Below are 20,896 nucleotides of genomic sequence, written 5' to 3' on the forward strand. Positions count from 1 at the left end.
TGTTTTACTTCCTGCCTACTTAGTGTGCTAGCACTGCCTAAATTTCCCTAGAGGGGATGAAAGAAGAGTAGAAGGACTCACCCTGCCACTGATAAACTTAAAATCTATTTGGGGAGATGAGATTGAAAGACATAAAAATACTCTTACTTAATACTCTTAATTGCTTTACCATTTATGGAGCATTTATATACACATTATCCCATTTAACCTTACAGTGTTCCAATGAAGTTAAGAGGAAGGGCAGTGATCATCATTATGTCCATTTTAGAGATGAGACTACCAAGGTCCAGAAAGAAAAGTGACAAACATGACCAAAGAGCCATATCTGACTTTATATTTACACTATCCCACACTCCTTCTCTGAATAAAATAATTAGAATTTAATTACATACAGAAAATTATATGTATCATTTTGGCAATAAACACAATCAGACAGACACAAGTATTGCAATTTTTAAATAATATTACACTATAATTTTTTATAAGAAATTAGCAAGGAGGAAACATCATAATATGGTTAATATAAACATTATATATATTTTTAATAAAGAAAACAGCCCCACTGTTTACTAAAAAATAGTTCAAACCTTTTAAAGTTTGTATAAAATCAGGTTGTATCTTACCTTTTTTTTTTTTTTAATAGTACATGTCTTAGAAGCACACAGCTTCACCGTCAAAGGTAATCTAAGAGTGATGCACAAACTGCCTACCTTACAAATTTCGAGGAATTTCTCACTGGTGTATTTCATGGGATGCTCAGTGAAGGTCGCATAAGGCACCTCAGTGGACCACGGGTTCCAGCGGGAAAAGAGGGACTGCTCTTCCAGACTCCCCCAGTAGATCCTAAGGCCTTCTCCTTGTCTCCTACAAGAAAGGAGTTTCCTTTAGATTAGCCATTGTCATTCAATTAAAACAAAAAGAAAAGGATGGGAAAGTAAAGCAGTGTCTCAGTTAGTCTTTATAATGATGCTAAGTGGCTTGCCTGCTAACTGATTGTTCCAGAAATTTAAGAGGTAAGAATAAAAGGATAAATTTGGTTCCAAACATGATGAGTTCTGGGTGTTGTTGAGAATCCTATGTGGAAATGCCTAGTTGGAAATGTGACTCTGTTGCTGAGGACAGAAGGCCAGGGCTGGAAATAGGGATATTAACCTCATGCCAATATTCCGATGGTAATGGTTAAAAGAAAAAGGGAGAGGAAGAGTCAGGGTGGTGGGACAGGAACTGGAAGTGTTGAGGTGGTGGGTAGTTTCAAGGAGGAGGGAAATGACAGCAGCTCCAGTTTCCACAAAAGAGTAAACACTAGCAGGAAATGACTGAGAAGAGACATGGGACATCAATAACAGTAGCGTATGTATGATCCTTAAGAGGGATGATGACCAATTCAAAATGCGTGTGACTTGAGCTTTTATATCTCATGGTTCTCTATTCTCTGCACACATTCCATCCAGTAAAGTTGTAGAAACAAACATATCAAAACTCATAAAGGAATTGTGCCTGCCTTTTCAAACACTCTCTGGAATAGCCCAGGCCTGGCCATCTGGTAAACCCAAGTGCCAAACAAGAGGAAACTTGGGAGTGATGGGAGGGAAGTTGTGGCAGGAGAGTGTGGCTACGTTGAATAACAAAATTGTAATTCCTGCGGTCTCTTCTTTTACATGTGCCCATCAGAATTTATGGTTTGTGGTTTTAGACATCTCTGAATGCAAAGAGATCCCTGGAGGTTAAGCCAAGCTCAGGTGCTTTGCATTCAACAAGCTTTAAAACTAAGTTGCCTGTAATTCTAAACATCCCCATGGAACATCACAGAGCTCTCATTTCTTCTAGAAATTAAATCCTGGGATCTAGAACAAAAACCCAGAGCTTAATTGTGGTGCCTTCACAAAGCTGTCACTTCCTGTATTAAGGAGGAATTCCTTTGGGAATGCTATTGTGGCTTCTGAGTGTTTGTCCAAGTAGAGATGTGTATAAACACAATCTCACACATATGCATATGCCACCCCTCTCCCCCACTGGCTGATCTCTGAGATTCTTCTTAAAGTTAGAAAAGACCCTGGCACATTCTACTGCCCAGTTCTCAGATTTTTGATCATTATGCCTGAAAACTGACACCGAAACTTTTTTTTACTTAATCCTTCACCCACAAAGAAAAAAAAAAAAAAGAAGAAGAAGAGAGGAAAAGAAACATATTGTACATACTTCTAAAGTTCCCTTTCTAACCTCTTACCTTCCCAGCTGCTATGCTGGCATTTATCATACCCCCCATACATTCCTTCATTCTGTTTCTTCTCTTTCTTTCTTTTTTTTTTTTCTCCTGGCCTGGTAATAAACTCTAAGCTCAGTGAATATTGTATGCATGCTGGTTAATGGAGCATTCTGGCTTTAGTCTATTAAAACAACTTGCACAATGGAATTATTTACTGCTTCATATGTCAATTTATGTGCTGGGTGCAATTTTGCTTTTATACAAAGGCAATGAAAATCTGCCAAGATAGCTTCTCTAATAAGTACACTTTATATTCTTTTACCTTAGGGAAACCTCAAATGAAGTTTAAGCATGAAATTCAAGAGGGACCCTATTTCTAAATAACCAATCAATCTGAGCATGGCAATGACATTTCTCAGAGATGAAGAATAATTCTAAATATACAAGTTCATACTCAGCCATCAGAAAGGATGAATACTTACCATTTACATCGACCTGGATGGAACTGGAGGGTATTATGCTGAACGAAATAAGTCAATCACAGAAAGACAATTATCATATGGTTTCACTCATACGTGGAATATAAGAAACAGCACAGAGGATCATAGGAGCAGGGAAGGAAAACTGGAAAATCATCAGAGAGGAAGAAAAACCATGAGACACTTAACTATAGGAAACAAATTGAGGGTTGCTGGAGGGGAGGTGGGTGAAGGGTGGGGTAATGTGATGGGCATTAAGGAGGGCACATGATGTGATGAACACTGGGTGTTATAGGAAACTGATGAATTATTGAACACTACATCTGAAATTAATAATGTACTATATGTTGGCTAATTGAAATTAAATAAAAAAGGAAAATAAATAAATAAATAAATATACAAGTTCAGCCAACCTTCTCTCCTGAGCTCCACTGGAGATATCTGAGAAGATAAATCTACAACTAAGAAGTTTCTCCAAAGGTAAAACTAAGGCAGTGCTTCTCAGCAAAGACTTCAGTACCAGAGGTCTATGAAAATCATCTTCTGTCAAATGTCATAAGGACAATTATGGAGAATATAGATGCCTTTATAACCAAGAATGCTTTATTAGTTACTTGTGCTCACCATGAAAGATACCATATCAGGTAACAGAGTAAAGTGAAAAATGTTAAGAACAGGATGTCAGGTATTCTTGTGTTAGAGTCTTGGTTCTGACACTTAATGCTGTGTAACTATGAATAAGCTAGTTTCATTTTCTGAATCTCAGTTTTGCCATATGCTCTTTGGCATGTTTCTATGTGACACCTCATGACCTCGGTAACTATGTAAAGGGTGTAGATGGCTATGGTCATGATTCTACTATCATTCATCCAGTCAAGGACATACAAGATCTAAAATAAGCCTCTGGGTTGTGGCTTCAGTTCAGAGGCATCAAATTAGCCCCCTGAACACATCCTCTGCTGCAAAGACTATACCAAGCATTGTCCCATAACTCCTAGGGAACTTTAGCACCTGCCATGATGCTTCACAAACATGTGAAAGCACAAATCAGCCACCATATGATGGAATAGCATTTTAATGTTTATAAACTAGAGAATGTCAGAGATAGAAGGGCTCTTGGAAGGTAAAGACCAGTGCCTTCTTTCTGGATAGGAGAAAACTGATACAGAAGGACTAGAGCTTTCCCGAAGCATCATTACACACAGGGTTGAGCTGGTGGGAGCCCTGGTCTCCCAAGACTTCATTTAGGGGTCTTTTCACCATTCTGGGCTATCATTACAAAATACATTCCAAGTTAAGGTCCTGCTATTACACAACACAGCCTTACTTCCAATCAACACAGAATTAAAAGACTTGCCCTAAGGAGACCATCACTATCTATAGGCAAAAAGCCTGCCCAGAGATCCTAGCTAAAGGTCAGAAAGGAAATCTCAGTCTCAAAAGGAACTGTAGATTTGTATATATATTTAATATTATCAATTATGAGATTGCAAGAAAATAAGGTAGCCCTGGGAGTGAAGAGGGAAATTACAATAAAAGTTATTTGTCAGGGCAAGAAGACTGGATCTTTCTCACTGAGCTGCTATGGTCAAGTTAATCAAAGTGGGGGTACAGTCCTAGGTAAAGAATGCCAACACCAAATTATTAAGTAAAGAAAGGTTTGCTAGCTCTCTCCTCCAAATCATACTCTGAGCATATACCCTGGCTTTGAGCATTCTATACCACCTTTCCAATATTTAGGTAACCACAACTTCATGAGGAACAAGAAGATAATGGATGAGAAAGTGTTTTGTATGCTATAAGGCCCAACTAGCAAATCTTGAGTTCCTAGTGTGCGCTATAATGCTTAGTGTATACCGTTAGAAACTTTTTGTTTAAATTTTATTTAACTGCATTTACACTTCTTGTGGTAGAAATAAATGAAGTTAACAGGAAATATGATAAATAATATGACCAGGCTTAATCAGATCAGCAAGTCAAGAACCACTAGAGGAACAGAATAAGAAGGGGAAGGAGAAATTCCGTGATCCCTACATACGCAAAACCAGAAAAGCAAATCTCTAGAACAGAGAAGGTTCTGGAATCTTCTACATTTTTATTCATCTATTGATCCCTCTTCCTCCACCTCATTTGGAGTCTCAGAATACTTATTTGTTTAGTTTCTGTGTTATCAGTGTTTTGATGTATATGATTTCCTCCTTGAAATTAAATCCATCAGAGAGACTTCCATTCAACTTAAAACACCCCTATAGCTCTTTTTTCTTCAGACTGAGTCAGTATAGTTCTATAAAACTTTTCTAAAAGGTTAAAAATAATCTTTTAAATCACCTCAGAGGTGAATCCCTGAAACAGTCCTAAGTTGTCTATCTTCAATTCCACAATTTAATTAGCATATTCTCTGTACAGTACAGTGTATTATTGCAGGTAGAGAAATGAATAAGACTCAGTCTCTGAACTCCAGAAGCCCATGGTCTGATGATCTCTGGGCCTGTTTTACTATCATCTCTTTCCCATACCTCAAACAGGTACAAATAGAAACCCACAGATCTCATTATAGAAGCAGAAGTTCACCTGTTACAATTTATTTTTTCCTATTTTCTATCCTCAAGGAAACCAGCTAGATCTGGCCTCCATTCCCACAGTAGTAGAAGCAAGAAGGTCAATGTACCCTTTGCTTCCGATAAATTTCAAAACCTCCCAGAAAGATAAAGAAGTAGAGGAAAGTCTCCATAAAGATTCATAAGAACTTGGTGGAAGAAGAGGTTTATAATAGTTGGAGATTTTTAGGATCTTAGACTGAGTTGGAGGTCCTTTAAGAGATGTGTTTCCAATTCTTTCATTTTATAGATGTATAAACTGAGGACCAGTATTTTCAAAGATCAGAGCTCTTCCTTTAGTCTTGTTAATTACATGTTCTACTCAGTGACTCACACTCAGAATTCTACTCAAATACAGTTGCTGCCAGGGTGGAAACCTAAGCAATTACTACTTTAAACCATCATAGCAGCCAAATAGATTTGCCTTCTACACCACAAAAAGCAAAGGCATGTTGAAGAGATGAGGTTTATACAGAAGAAACTATCATCCAAATGCCAAAGGACCAAACATGAAAAATAAATGAACAACACGAAAAAAGGAGCTCCAAGTTGAATGGAGGGAAAACTTTTCTTTGATAACAAGTTCCATAAGACAATACATTATTTTTGACAGGAAAGACACCTCTCCTTGAAGTAATTTTTAGCTGAACCAGAAAACTATGCCAGCCAGTCACCAGTCTGGGTTAATTTGCTCATTCCACACATTCTGCTACCTTCAGAGAGAAGCCATGCATCCTTCGGCATAGTACAACATAGCATAGTACAACATAGCTCTTCTTTCTCTTGACTTCCCACTCTCCTTCCATCCTGGCCTTCACAGAGGCTGAGCTAAGGCTTTAAACCACCTGAGAGAAGACATGAATGAGGAGGTAAGTCCCAAGAAGGAGAAATGGCAGCTTCCAATATTACCTCCATCAGCTGCCCCTCCTTTCTACTCATCTCAAATCTCAAAGCTCCACCACAGAATTAAAAACATAGCTCCAGGCACCAAGCTGAGATTTATGAGGAAGCACAGACATTAACTCTTGCTCTAAACGCAGGGCGTGTGCTTGTAAGTATGGGTGAGCAAACAGAGGGAGGCCGCGGGGGAGGAGGGCGGGCTGCCCAGGGGAGAGAGCTGTTCAGAACAACACAATATATTTTCTTAATGTCTCCTTTTTCCCTACCTTACAGCCTGTATTGTTGAAAGGCAGGCCTTCTAGAACAATGAAATGTTAGTCCCTTGCTTATTTAATCTGGACAAAGGGTGGGGGGGACAGAGTTGGCACCCTGGAGGGTATTCAATCCTCCTTTTTGCTCAATGAATGACCTCAGATGAAATATTTTCCATGACAAGAACCCAAAAGACGCTGGCACGGTGTCAGACAATAAGATTTGCAGAATGTGTTTACATTCTCTCTGTGTCCCCAGGCTGTTCTAACCCATGGGCAGGTGGTGCCTTTATCTGCTCTCTTTGCTCACCTGGCTCCCTCCCAGAAGTTTCCAGGGCCTTGGGCTCAGTGAGATTAACCATTTACTGGCATGGGTAACCAAGAAATTCCGTGGGTTATTTTACTTGAGGGAGAAGTAAGTGATAAAGTAAAACAGACCAGCAGTGACGCTGAAGAGAGAATTCTGGGGCAGTGTGGTGCCCCGGCAAAAACCTTGGATGACAGGTAGGACCTGGGTTCAAAGACTAAATCTGCCACTAACTTGCTGGGTAATTTGAACCATTTCTTCTCTCTGGGTTCTAGGGGACCATCGATGAAACTAGTAGTTGAACTAGATCACCTCTAATCTCCTTTTCTGCCCCAATAAATTAATATCTATTATAAAAAAAAGTAATTTGTATTATACCAGTTAGACAAAAAGCCAAAGGATAAATTAGTGACTGAGAAATTCTCAGAGGGCTGCTGAGACTTTATCCTTCTTCTCCAAAAGAAGAAAGGATCTTAAACTACAGAATAAAAGACCTAGGATTAAACCAAAAGCAGAACGCAAAGAGAGTGGGATGAATAATTAGAAAAAGGGCTACAGAAAAAGGCCATGGAATCTCCCAGGATGAAAGTCCTTAAAAGAAATGTTTATTTGCTTGGGAAACTTAAATGTGCTTGTCCTAGAGGTGGCCATGTTCAGAGCTGATGTGAAGAAGACTAAGGTCCAAACCAAAGGTCCAACCTAAGATTCTGTGACTCACAGTGTTAGTGTGTGTTTGTGTGTGTGTGTGTGTGTGCATGCACATATATGCACGCATATAGCTAATACTTAGGCTAAACTTAAAGTGTGCCAGGTACATAGTAATCTCTTAATAAATCCATGTTTAATAAAGATGAATGAATGAATAAATTCACAGACCAGTTAAGATGCCTGTGAGTACAAATGCTGCATCATTCCATTCTTAGAATGTTATATATTATAGTAGTAAGAGCCCTGAACTGGCTGTCAATAAAACCTGGGTCTAAACCTATTACTGATGCTAACTTTCTTTGTGGCTTAGAGCTGGGCACAGCATCTCTGAGCCTCCATTTCCATTTGCTATGGTCTGAATGTTTGTGTCCCACCAAAATGTATATGTTGAGATCCTAATGACCAAGATGATGAAATCAGGAGGTAATGACTTTGGGAGGTGGTTAGGTCATGAAGGCAGAGTCCTCATGAATGGAATTAATGCCTTTATAAAGGAGTCCCCAGAGAGCTCCTTACCCCTTCCATTATATGAGGACACACGGAGAAGGTGCCACATATGAACCAGAAAGCAGACCCTCACTAGAGACTAAATCTGCTAGCACCTTGATCATGGACTTCCCAGACTCCAAAAGTATGATGAATGAATTTCTGCTGTTTATAAGCCACTCAGTCTCTGGTATTTTTTATAGCAGCCCCAAAAGACCAAGACATCCTTCTTATAAAATAACTGTAGAGAGCAAAATGGAGTCTCTCGTGTCAAGCAGGAGCTTGTGTCAAGCAGTGACGCAAGCAGTTAAGGTATTTGCTGCAGCTAGGGGATTTCGCCCAGACTCATGTCAGCTGACACCCCAGAACTGGTAATGAGCAGAACCAGACGAGGTCTGCAGAGACCCAAAATGGATTGAATCCCTTTAAAAAGGGAAGGATTTTGGCAGCAAACTGTCAGACTCTTCAGACCTGACTCCTCTATGTCTGACCACTTAAAAAGGCAGCTGCTGCTAAAGGCTCTGCCCGATGGATCTCCGAACAGAACCGAGATCCTTCACGGCTGGAACATCAGAAGCAGTAAGTGCCCAGAGCTGACATGGACCAGCCCAAGGCCTTATCTCAACTGCACACCCCAGACTGACTTCCGTGTTTGCGTGTTTGCTTTGTTTACTTCCTACACCCTTCTGTTACCTGTTCCTACACCAACAGATAACCTGTTACCTATTATCTGTTGTTTATTGTGTGGTTTGTCTTCTCTCCTGCTTTGTGTGCCGTGTAAGAAGCCAAGTCTAATCACATGGAGAATTGTCATTGAGTTTAGAATCCTGAACCTGCTTTATAATTGTGATTTAACTTTGCTTTCTGATTGAATAAAACTGACATTGTGGAAAGACACAACTCGTGTGTGTACCTTCATTGCGTGCTCACGATGATAATGGAGGCATTAGATCAGATATTCTCTAGAGGACACTTCAAGTATGCACCAGTGGAACACTTCTGACTCGTCAGAGTTAAGCATTACCTACCTTTGGATGTCACTTAAATAACATACAGAGATATTTTATTTTCCAGAATTGATATGAATGGATTATTTAGATAGAAATCATTCTAAAACATACATACTTATTTTCTCAAATTGTATTAAAAACAATGAATTATTTTATGGCTTAGTAAAAGTCATCACAAACCAAATTTTAAGACTTAAAAAGGATTTATTATTAACCATTTACATCCTATGTCCTTGATCCCTTATTTTACTAAAACAGAGACTGAAATCTAAAAGATTACCTAGATTAATACTTGAAACCCTCTTAATATTTTCTTATACTTCAACACTTCCCTTTATGAAGACCAACTGTTGTACATGAACAGCAAGGTTATTTACCCAAGCTCTAAAAGATTCTTGACTGCCAAGTTTTTTAGTTCTTATATCAGCCATCTCTTCCCTCATCTCTGTCATTTCTTCCTGCTATCAACATTCCTGACTCCTTCTAATTTGCTTTTTCTGAACTTCTACTGACAGGGAATCTAGGAATGCATTACTTTTGGAGTCATGGGCAAATAATTAAACAAAACCATACTCTTTCCTATGCCCTTTCCTGTAAGGGAAATTTATAGCAAAAGCTTTGGTTTCATAGATGACATTTAAATGGAGAGCTAATCCAATAATGTTGATGGTGAATAACTTTTAGATGGGCATCTAAATGGCTCATGTTTTAGAAAGTCCATTTGGAGTTCTATGCCTGTTAGAATGAAACAAATCTGATCCCAGAATTAATAATGACAACCACCTTTCCACCAATGGGGATGACATGAAATTTTGTCATCCTTAAGGTCACACTCTGGTAGACTGGCACTCTCATATTCTGTACAAGGAGTCTTATATTCTGACCCCTCCTTCAAACCATTTAGAATATAACTCCCATAATACTTAACGATCACTCTGAGTAGCAACATTATCAGCAAATCTCTGCTAGTATTCCTCAATACAGTCCAGAGCAAATGCTCTAAATAAAATGTAATGAAGACTCAAAGGCAAGAACAGTTCCTTATAGTTGAAGGTATCAAAGAAGGCTTCATTCATTCCGCACATGTTCAGGAGATCTGAGGGTGGATTGACAGAGGACATTTCGTGGCATTGCTGGCAGAGTCTGCCTACTCCTAGCCATGCTTGAAGTAAAAGTCTGGATCAGGACTGTGTCTACAGTGATGGAAGAGGAACGCAGTGAGGGCCTATCTGGTCCAGGTCCGGTTCTTCTTCTCGTAAAGAGCAAAGCAAATCAGGAAGTAGTCAAGTCTCAAGAAGGACAATGGTAAGCTTGTTTCCTCTCTGGTTAAAGGATTGAAAGAAACACCCTAGAATATTAACATTATTGATACAATAGGATTATTTTCCTTCTTTTAAAATTCCCTACTTTCTGTAATGAGCATGTATTATTTTTACATGGAAATGAACAACTGCATATTTAAGATGTTGTCATCCATCATGACCAGAGCCACCAGCGGTGGGCTAAGATCTCTACATCTGTTATCTCTAGTCCTTACCACAAACTCACACGTTTGGTTTATAATCTCTATTTCACAGAGAGGTCCAAAGCCATCAAGTAGTAAGGGGTAGAACTGGGATTCGAATTTAGATTTCCCTGGTTCCACAGACCCCCACAACTCCATGGAACCCTGTGGATGTACAGAACAGAGACGAAAACCAACCTTTATGGCAACCAGCTGTGTGTTCCCTTGTGAACCTAAGTAAAGATGGTCACTGCCGAGCTCACATTTTTATTCGTAGTTTCTCTTCACCTCAACTAATCCACCTTCTTCTACCTTTCTCCACAATGCTGATTCAGACATTTAAAGGGCCTTCCAGTTGCCTCTAAAATTCAGAAACAATTTCCCAGCCTCACAGTCAAGATGTTTCGCACTACAGTTTCAGCATGCATTCATTTACAAAACTCAAAGCCACAACTCCTCAACAATCCAGCCAAACAATGCAACTTGCTGAGCCTGGCCTACAGCATTTGTGATCATTGCACCAACATGAAATTATTCTGTGTATTTGTCTCGTATCCTCAAATGAACTGTGAGTTGTCCAAGACGAGGGTCCACGCCTAAATCATATATGTTCCCCCCACAAGATTCGTCTTACAGATTTGTTTTTTTAAATAAGTAGACCCATGGTCTCTACTGTAAAAAATACACATCAAAACAGAACAAAAATACTCACTCCTTCCAACCAGATGGATCAGGCTGCTGCTTTGGTCTTTCATTAATGTACATTTCTGAATTGCACTCTTTAAAACTGCGTTCTTCAACTGTTTTCTGTTTGTTTAAGGGGCGGGTGTACCTAAAAGGACTTGCTTAGAGAAATGCCCAGGATGGAAGGGGCTGTACCTTTGCCCGCAGGTCGTCTAGGACCCTGCTCTGAGAGCACAGTGCTGCAGGGGCTGGCACGTCAGGCCTACACCGAGGCCCTTCCATGCCTACAGGTTTCTCTGTGTACAGAGAAGAGGGCAACTCTTGCAACCCAGGAAAACGCCACACAATAAAGGTAACGATCGATTCTGAGGCATCCCCTCATTATGAATGGGGATATTTGGCAAATCACATTAGCCTTGGGTTTGTGTAAGTTTTGGTCTCCTCTCTTAACAGGAAGTTGCTTTTGAGCACCCCAAACAGCCAAGTTTCAACAGGCACAGAGTAGCTAAGTTAAAGGAAAGAAAAGCATCAGGGAAAAACATTTGTTTTGTGAATCTCCTCTGTTTCCATTTCCTCTCAAGGGAGATGGAAAGTAGATTGTCTGGAATACATAGACAATGAGAGAGATCAGTTACCAGAAATCTGTGGCCCAGCTCTCCAGTGCCCTTCGGAAAGTAGATGGGGCCACCCAGGAAGGCAATGAGCACAAGAGCTCTGAACGACAGAAGAAACTCAGCTCTGCCCCCCCAGCCCTTCCCCTTGATCCTGCTCCTGAGGCTGCAAACATTTTGCTTTCTCCACTTCGGAGGAATTTGAAATGAAACAAATTTCAAGAGATTCTATGTGATGTGCTTATTTATTTTCCCCTTTATGCTTAAGAAAATATTTTGTGGGGAAGTTTATTTATGATATTCCATACAGTATGTTATGTGGGCCAATAAAAACACGTCCATCTCTAAATTCCACACACGACATGGTCCACCATCAATATCACATTCTCTCTTGGTCATGGTCAACATAAGCCATTCAAACTGTTCAGCAAGAACTGTGTGCTCAGTGCCCAACCCCCCCCGCCCCATCCCTGCCCAAAGTGATTACACTCTATCACAGGTAAAATTCAGACAACATAAACACCCATATTATTTATGAGGTACTTTGATATAATAAAAAAGTCATAGGTTTTAGAGAGAGGATGCAGACCTGGGTTCGAAACTAGAGCCTTCATTTACTATATGGCCTTGGGAAAAGCACTTTAACCCTCATAGTCTGTTTCCCCTTTTGCAAAATAAAGAGACAGATGCCTACTTAGCAGAACTGTTGTCAGGCTGGATGTAGCGTGCCTGGCACCTCTCATCAGAGGTTTCAAGCACTCCTTTAGCAGACCTCTGAAAAGTCAATCAGAAAGCAAGAATTTCTGAATTATCTTGCACTCTTGCTAGTTTCTTTTGCATCCACCAAAAACTGCCAAATCATAAATTTGGGGGATATGGGGACAAAGAAGGAACATGCGGTGAAATAATAAGCTATGTACAAAGTTAAGAAATCCAGACATTTCATGAAACAGAACTGATTTACCTGCATTCCACAGTGCATATTTGCTTTGTGGTATGCAAGCTAATGTTTGTGCGGTTGTGTGTGTGTGTGTGTGTGTGTGTGTGTGTGTGTGTGTGTGTTTAATCTTCATGTTGCCATTGTATTGCTTTGCATACATATGAGCTTGGGGTTTTATGATTTTGTTTTCACTTGAGATTTACTTCTACCACAGAGCTTTATTTTTCCATCCAGGCCCAGAGCAACAATCCAGATAGAAACCTGGGATCTTCTCTCTTATTTTTCAGGTCTGGTATCCAGTCCCTCAGTGTGGCAGCGATGCTTACATAAGTGAGAACAATAAGCCCATATCTCCAAGTTCCACCCCCAAATGGTCACCCCTTGGTCACCTCTTAGTCTTAAGTCTATGTCCATTGGCAGCACAGTATGCTCTGGGAAGGACAGGCCCTGAAGGCAAACGTAGGACCATTTGGGCAGAGAATTCTAAGGTCTGAGGTACCCAGATCATGGTCTAGAATAATTCCTGACAAACTTTAATGTGTGTTTGAATCACATGGGGACCCTGTTAAAATACAGATTCTGATTTACTTGGTGGAGTGGGTCGTGAGGTTCTAGACTCTATACTTCTAACAAGCTCCCAGGTGATCTTGATGTCACTGGTCCCAGTAACAAGTAGTTCAGTGCGGGAAGGGCACAGGCAGTGGGTTAGGCATATCCGATGGCCCTGAGGGTTCCTTAGCCTGTGGGAATGGTCACAGCTAGATAAGGATCAAAGGAAGGCTATCTATTGTGTGGGACTAGGGCAGGAGTCATGGTTGACCAGGGGAAGGCCCAGTGGTTTGTACCTGATTGCAAGGCAAGAATCTAAGAGAAGAGGGTTCTATCAATGATCTGTGGTTAAAGGCAAAATTCAAAGCCTGCAATCAAGATGGTTTTCCTATCACTTAATGTAATTATCAAACAGAAGTCCTGAAAAAATTTATTTTTCATCAAGAGACTAGTGTTCAGTTTGCTTAAAGATTACTCAGATGTTCAGTGATACAAGTTTTTTATCATAGAATCTCTTCTTCTCTATATAGATAGATGATAGATGATAGAGAGATAGATAGATAGATAGATAGATAGATAGATAGATAGATAGATAGATAGATAGATAGACAGTATAGGTATAGTATAGATATATAGGTATAGATATAATATTCTAGTTTTCCAATGTCCTAATTAAAGTATATGGCCAAGAAAGGAAAACAATACTCCAGTAGTGATCCAATCAGTGTGGAATATACCAAGACAACTCCCTCCCTCCTTCTAGAGGTTGTACATCAGTGAATTATCCAACAACAACATTGGCTGTGCAGGTGACTTACCACACTGCTGACTCACCTAGAGCTCACCATCAAATACAGTTTCTAATTTCTAAGTCTTTTTCACGCCTGCTGCTGCTAAAATACATTGTGAAGAGTTGATTTTTCAAATTGACTTTGGAGAAAGTAGACATGGAAAATACAGCTCCTAGTTAAATTCCACCTTTGGCACCTGATCTTTCATAAGAAAGCTTTTGATCAGAAACTATAAGGCAGAACAAACAAACCTTCCCGATGACTTATTTAGGCTAAATGCTCAAGGCAAAACAAAAGGAATTCAATGTGTTATATCCTGGTAAGGCAGGCATTAAATTACCAGCTCATCATAAAAGGTATCTCCATTTTAGATTAGTTCCTGAATTAAGGGAGATAGAGCTCAAATAGATAATGGATGGATGGATAGATGGGACGGATGGATAGATGGAAGGATGATGACAGATGATGATAGATAGATAGATAGATAGATAGATAGATAGATAGATAGATAGATAGAGAGATAGAAGGATAGATAGATAGAAAGATAGATAGATAGAAGGATAGATAGATAGATAGATGATAGATCGATCAACCTCCTCTCTTGGCCAAAGCTTAAGAAATGGCTTAAGTGTTAAAAAAAAAGAAGGAAAAAATCATTTAAAAATGAAACCAAATAAATAATCTTTCCACAATATAATTAAGAGGTGGTAGGACATTTCAGTAACCGCAAAATTAATTCTTTTTACATTATAAGCATTATCCAAAAGGCTGTAAGAGCCACAAAGACAAAATCTGACACAGTCTTTAATTAATCCTGCATCATGCCTACTACAGCAGTGTGCACTCTTGGGAACTTCTCACCATTGAATTTAAAATTTGCACATACAGACAATCCCCCAAAGATACTTGGAGTACAATTACAGCCTTCTTCTACCATATCCCCACATATTTCTGCAGAGAGCTGAGAAGAAATGAGTCTCAGAATATCAAAGTAGCTTCTTCATAATAATTTAAAGGTCAAAGAGATTAAGACCTTTCTTTGCAATTTGAGTGATGCTCAATAGAGTATGAACTCTTGAAGACAAACAAAAATGAATTCTCATTTAAAGCCACAGAGACAATATCATTTTAAATTTTTATCATTTTACATCTTAGCAACACTATTCATTCAATAAATGTGTGCTCAGTGGAACTCTGCTCAAAACACTGTCCATGGCAGTACTCATCTGAGATAAACAAGGAAATTCTGTCTTCATGCAGTCTACTAGGAAAGACTTACGTGTCCTAAGAAAGATAGAAGGAGACAACTGTGAAGAGAAGTTATCATTACATACAAGAAGATTCCACAATTGACTTGAGGATCAGTGAATCCTGAAAGATGTGGCAATCAGAACATGGAAGTATAAAAAGAAGTGGGCATTCAATGATGGGAAGGAGGATATTCCAAATAGAAGAACATAACATAAAGGCATGAATGTGGGGAAGTATTGGAGTTTTTCTACTTCTCACCCTGGGCCAGGTAAATTCTGAGTATTGTCCTTGAGCTTAATGTCTTTAACCAGTTCCTTCCTGTTCTAAAATGAGGGAGAAATTCTCTCCCCTCACCGCCACCCCCTCTGTGTATGTGTGTGTGTGTGTGTGTGTGTGTGTGTGTGTGTGTGTGTGTGCGCATGCATTGGGTGATTAGGGATGTCACAGAAAAGGTGAGCATTCATGTTCCACATGGAAGAACATAGTTTGTATGTAGCAGACCCTCTCTGGTAAGTCATGGCCTGGTATAATAAGAAACCTAGCTGCTATTTATTAATCAGATGCTTTAGGGGCACCTGGGTGGCTCAGTCAGTTAAGCCTACCTTTGGCTTCAGTCATGATCCCAGGGTCCTGGGATGGAGCCCTGAGTCTGGCTCCCTGCTCATTGGGAAGTCTGCTAATCAGGGAGTCTGCTTCTCCCTCTCCCTCTGCAAATCCACCCCCACCCCCCTACCCCACCATGTGCTCATGCTGTCTCTCTCTCTCTCTCTCTCTCAAATAAATAAGTAAAATCTTAAAAAAAAATCAGACACTTCACATTCCTCAACCACACATCTCATAGCAATCTTATGGCAGATACGATTTTCTGTATTTATGAAGAAATTGAAACTCAGACTATTCAAAAACCCTACTTAAAAGTAGCGAAGTATTCTCTTTGGTTTCATTTGACCTCGGGGCCTATGTGTTCCCTCCTATGATACACAAGGCCACTCTCCATCTCTCCAGAGAGGATGCAGGTGGGCTGGTAGTATGTTTTTCTCAGACAAACTCCTCACAAAAATCTTATAGGATACAGAGTGTTTAAATAATGTTAGTTTATCATTTCACTTCTGCCTTTGCTCATTCTCTTACACCTAAAAAGCAAAGTGTGCTGGAACACAAATTTTACTATATTATAGGGTGGTAGTATGCTATCAACCTGGTTATTACATAATTTAGAATAGGTTCCAAGAAACAGCTTGTTTTTGTTGTTGTTTTGTTTTTGTTTGTTTGTTTACTTTTTTTCTTTCTTCCCAGCTATAGGATCTTACATGTCATTGTAGAGGTAACATAGTATCTGAATAGTGGACCCCAAATCTTCACTTTTATCATTCTCCTTAAACTTAAACTTCAGTCTTCAAAATCACCAGTCAGTCCCCCATGGACAAAACCATCTGGTGGGAAAGGTAAACTGATAAGGAGACATTCACATTGTTTTATGTACCCAGTTAATTCTTATTCTAAAAGCTTCATATAGTATTCCCAGAAGAAATTGTAAAGCACGTACAGAAGCTGTTGAATGTGCCAGTGTGACTTAAACCTAGTATATATAAGAGAAGAAATCAATCAAGGGGCTGGACAAATAGATTGGAGTCAGGTAACAGAAGATAATGAAAACTCAACCAAAGAGTCTATGCTGTAAGATATTATCCTTTAAACAACTGAGGGCTGAGGAAAGCTTTTCATAGCGGAAGAGATATGAACTTGACCATAACTTTGACTTATAATAATTAAATGGTAAGAACTTGAGGGGTAGGATGAATTTGGAGGGTATAGAGTAAGGGAGACCGGTTAGGAGCCTCAATGTGGAGAAATCACAAGACCTAGAGCAGGGTAATGCCAAGGAGAATAAAAGGGAGACTGAGGGAGACTTCAGGGTTAAAGATAACAGAATCTTGATCTCCAGTTGGAAATATCTTTGAAAAATTGTTCAGTGTACACTTCTTGCAACGATCCTATGGTCCTGAGGTTTTCATCCCTAGTGGGTGAGAAGACAGAGGTGCCTTTGACTAGAGCAGTCCCTGCAGGTCTGGGGAGTGGAGAGAGGTCTATTCCTAGGCCTGCTGGGTGTGAGGAGTCTGTGGTGTAGCAAAGTCATTCTTGACGTTTCCTTGCTCTCTTTCCTGACACATCTTTCCCCACCTGCCCTCTGCCAAACCCTCTCCAGGAGTGAAAGAGCCCTTTAATTATCCACAGCCCAGATCAGGAGGCCTTCAGTGTGAAGTGCAGCAGGAAAGAAGAGAGTGACCGGCCCCTGCAGGCAGGTTGCCGCCAGTGCCCCGCCCGATTTGTGAAGGTGGAGGTGCAAAGGTGACGTCCTCCCATCCAGTCAGACCAGGCCTCCAACTCTAGAAACTGGGAGCTAAGGACACTGCCAGAGGAGCCCCCACATCACCTCATTTATAACCTGGGGAATAACAAGACAGATATGGGTGGTATGGAATCTCTCCTCACAATCTGGCTTCACGCCGCCAACTTTAAAGAAAAGAAATTCCTAATGAATGACATAAACCAATTAGAGAGCTGCCTAAACCAAGCCCAAGCTCTGCAATGGAAGCTGCAGGTTCTTATTAGGTGCAGTGATCTGAACAAGGGCCAACGCAAGCAGATGTGGGACCCTGGGATGCCTGAATTCTGGCCTGTCCCCGAAGACAGCCCGACACTCCACACTATAGAGGCAGCTCTCATCCATCTCCTCACATTAAGGATGTCTTTACAAACAGTGCTTCCCAATCTTCCTTCCATGATCATCCGGCCAGATTTCCTTGCTCATTGCCATGTGGCATTTAATTACAATATTTTGCAAGAGCCCATCACCAAAGAACATGTGGGAAAGAGTTAAGACTTGGGATAACTTGTCACCCTAAAGTTTTCGCTTGGTTGTTTTTGCAAATGAGTATGTTTAATTCATATAGAATTAGAGTTACTACTTACATTTTTTTCTAGCCTGAAACTATTATAAGTTTGAAGAGGGGGGGATGGTGGTAGATATGTATTAGTTGATCAGTCACATGCCAGGATCCTTACATTATGTTATTTTTTTAATCCCTCCACAACCCTGTAAGTTCTGTATGATTATGATTATGATTATTCCTATTTCATACAAAGGAAATTGAGAAACAGGGAGGTGAAGGAGGTTTTCCAGGTGGCGAAGGTAGCAAGTTGGGGAGACATATACCCCCTCCAAAGTGTGGCACTGTTGCCAAGCTAATATAATTGCTATTTTTACATAAAATTTAATGGGGAGAAAAAACAGGTAGTAAGTAAGGATAAGCAAAAAAAGCAAAAAAAAAAAAAAAAAAAAAAAAGGAAAATTACATCTGATCCCACCACCCAGAGATAATCACTCTTAATATTCTGTTGTAAATCCTGCAATTGCAAAAGTTTTAACTCCCTTTTTGGAGCTCCCACACTGCTGCTGTAGAAAGCTTTTGAACAAATTACATCTTTTTGTCATATTCAGGATCATCAAGAGAAAATAGGAAAGATATTGTCTGTCATGTTTTTAAAAAAGTGGATGTGAGAAGTAGTCATCAAGTCTTACCACATGCTGAATACTGCTTGGTGTCTGGAGAATTAGAAGGTATCTCTATTCTGTTAGTACCTGTCCTCCAGAGGCTCACCTAGAACGGCAGCCATGGAGAAGCAGAGGCATGGCCAGAGCTCTGGGAGGTCTCTGAAGTCGTAGCCAGAGGGGTCCACGGTATTTACCATAAGCTTGTTTCATGACCATGGACAAAAACCAATGCCCCCAGCTTCAGTCTGTCCAACTCCCAAGTGGTGTTTATCACTCTTACTCTGCTTAGCGATCAGGATTGTTTTGGGGAGTTAATGAGATAAATATTTATAAAAGCACTTGGAAATAAAGCACTATGCAAATGAGAGATAATTGCTCAAATGTCTAATAATTAGGGAACCCAACTTCAGAAATAAAGATTTTGCTATGGGGTAAAGGGAATCATGATGCAATCCCTTTATAACCCTAAACCATAAATTAGCAGCCAAACCATAATCAAAATGCTACCATAGGAGTGGGAGGGATGGGGTGGCTGGGTGATAGACATTGGGGAGGATATGTGCTATGGTGAGTGCTGTGAATTGTGTAAGACTGATGAATCACAGAACTGTATCCCTGAAACAAATAATACATTATATGTTAATAAAAAAAAAATGCTACCATAATAAAAATCATCCATTTTCATAGATGTAGTATATGAACAGTAATGATGATGATGATGATGGCTAATATTTATTCCCTTTGGCATCTTATTTTCAACACTTTGGAAGGTATTTGCATGGCTTTCTCATCTTAATCCTCACACTAACCCAATGTGGAGACATTATCTCCATTTCACACATAAGGAAGCTCCATTGAAATTTACAAAGTGTTTTTACATATAAACCAATCACCTCATTTGATTCATATATCTCCAATAGTTTTTCTATTTTGTTGGATGATAGAATTATGAATCAGAAAGTCAGTTTGCCAAGTTCACAAAATTTTCAGAGGTTAGATTTGGTCTAGAACTTGGTCTACCTTGGGTTTTTTTCAACAAAACTGCTGTTGAATCTGTATTCAGCCAAACAATTACAGAAAGCTTCTCCACCTAGTTAACTCCTCAAATAACCCAAGGTCCATACCTATGATCCCTATTTTGAGAGGGAGTTTACCTGGCTTAGTTCTAGCCTATGTAACTCAAAGATATCTGCAGAAGTTCTCCAGCATGGTCTCATCCCAAACCTCTTCTTGATCTTCGATAGTCTACAATCAAACACAGCCAAGCCTCGCTGCCCTGGAACCATTCAGAGATTTTTCCTTCACAAAATCTTATTCCTTCCAAAGAGATCCAACAGCTCTCTAATAAATGCTCCTCCTGAATTTCTGATTTCATTGATGACAAACAATATCTGTTTTATTTATCCCTAACAGGGCTTAAGAGACAGCTCTCTGTGTTAGGGTACTCCATGGAAGAAAGACAGCTTTCTGTGTTAGGGTACTTCCACTCCATGGAAGTCATCTTTAACACTTCTCTTTACTTCATTAGCTCTATCAATTCATCACCAAGACTTGGGCTTTAGGATATGGATGAATTTAGAGCAAAGGAAAGTAAATACAGTATGCATGAGAGGTGCAGTAACTGGATAGTTTAGAGTAGTTCAAGAGAGAGAAACTATGTGAGAACATTCATTGGCAGTGGAATGATGGTACATGTATGGCAAACACTGATATGTCTGATTTGATGAGGTTTTGAATTATATAAAGAGAATCTAAGAATGGACAGGCTAGAAAAGTAGGTTGGGACCATATTGCAAAGGTCTTGTAAGCCAAGCTATGAAGCTGGATGTTACTGCTTCTCATACTTTGCCAGTGGAATATTCCTAAGGCTATAGGGGTAAGGCCACTTGCTTTAAACACTAAATTTATTTGCAATCTTTTGTTTTATCCTTAAAATCATATAATTATGTTTCCTACTATGTTTCCTTTACATGGATTGGTTTTAATAAAAAGATAATATTTTAAAATCCAAACTATTTAACATTGGTCAAAATTTAGACTTCAGGTAGATAAGGCACATTTATCCT

The 20,896-nt window shown here is 39.6% G+C and overlaps 1 protein-coding gene across 5 annotated transcripts in view; it reads right to left on the bottom strand.

The window, feature by feature from the left end:
* Nucleotides 1–20,896, bottom strand: part of TPRG1 (tumor protein p63 regulated 1) — a 213,613-nt gene that overhangs the window by 19,179 nt on the left and 173,538 nt on the right. For all 5 annotated transcript variants that reach the window (XM_078068063.1, XM_078068056.1, XM_078068066.1 and 2 more), the window contains exon 5: nt 711–864. In XM_078068063.1, the coding sequence (XP_077924189.1) occupies nt 711–864 (154 nt within the window). The remainder of the gene's footprint in view (nt 1–710; nt 865–20,896) is intronic.

Source organism: Halichoerus grypus, chromosome 1, assembly GCF_964656455.1.
Source record: "Halichoerus grypus chromosome 1, mHalGry1.hap1.1, whole genome shotgun sequence".
Lineage (NCBI taxonomy): Eukaryota > Metazoa > Chordata > Mammalia > Carnivora > Phocidae > Halichoerus > Halichoerus grypus.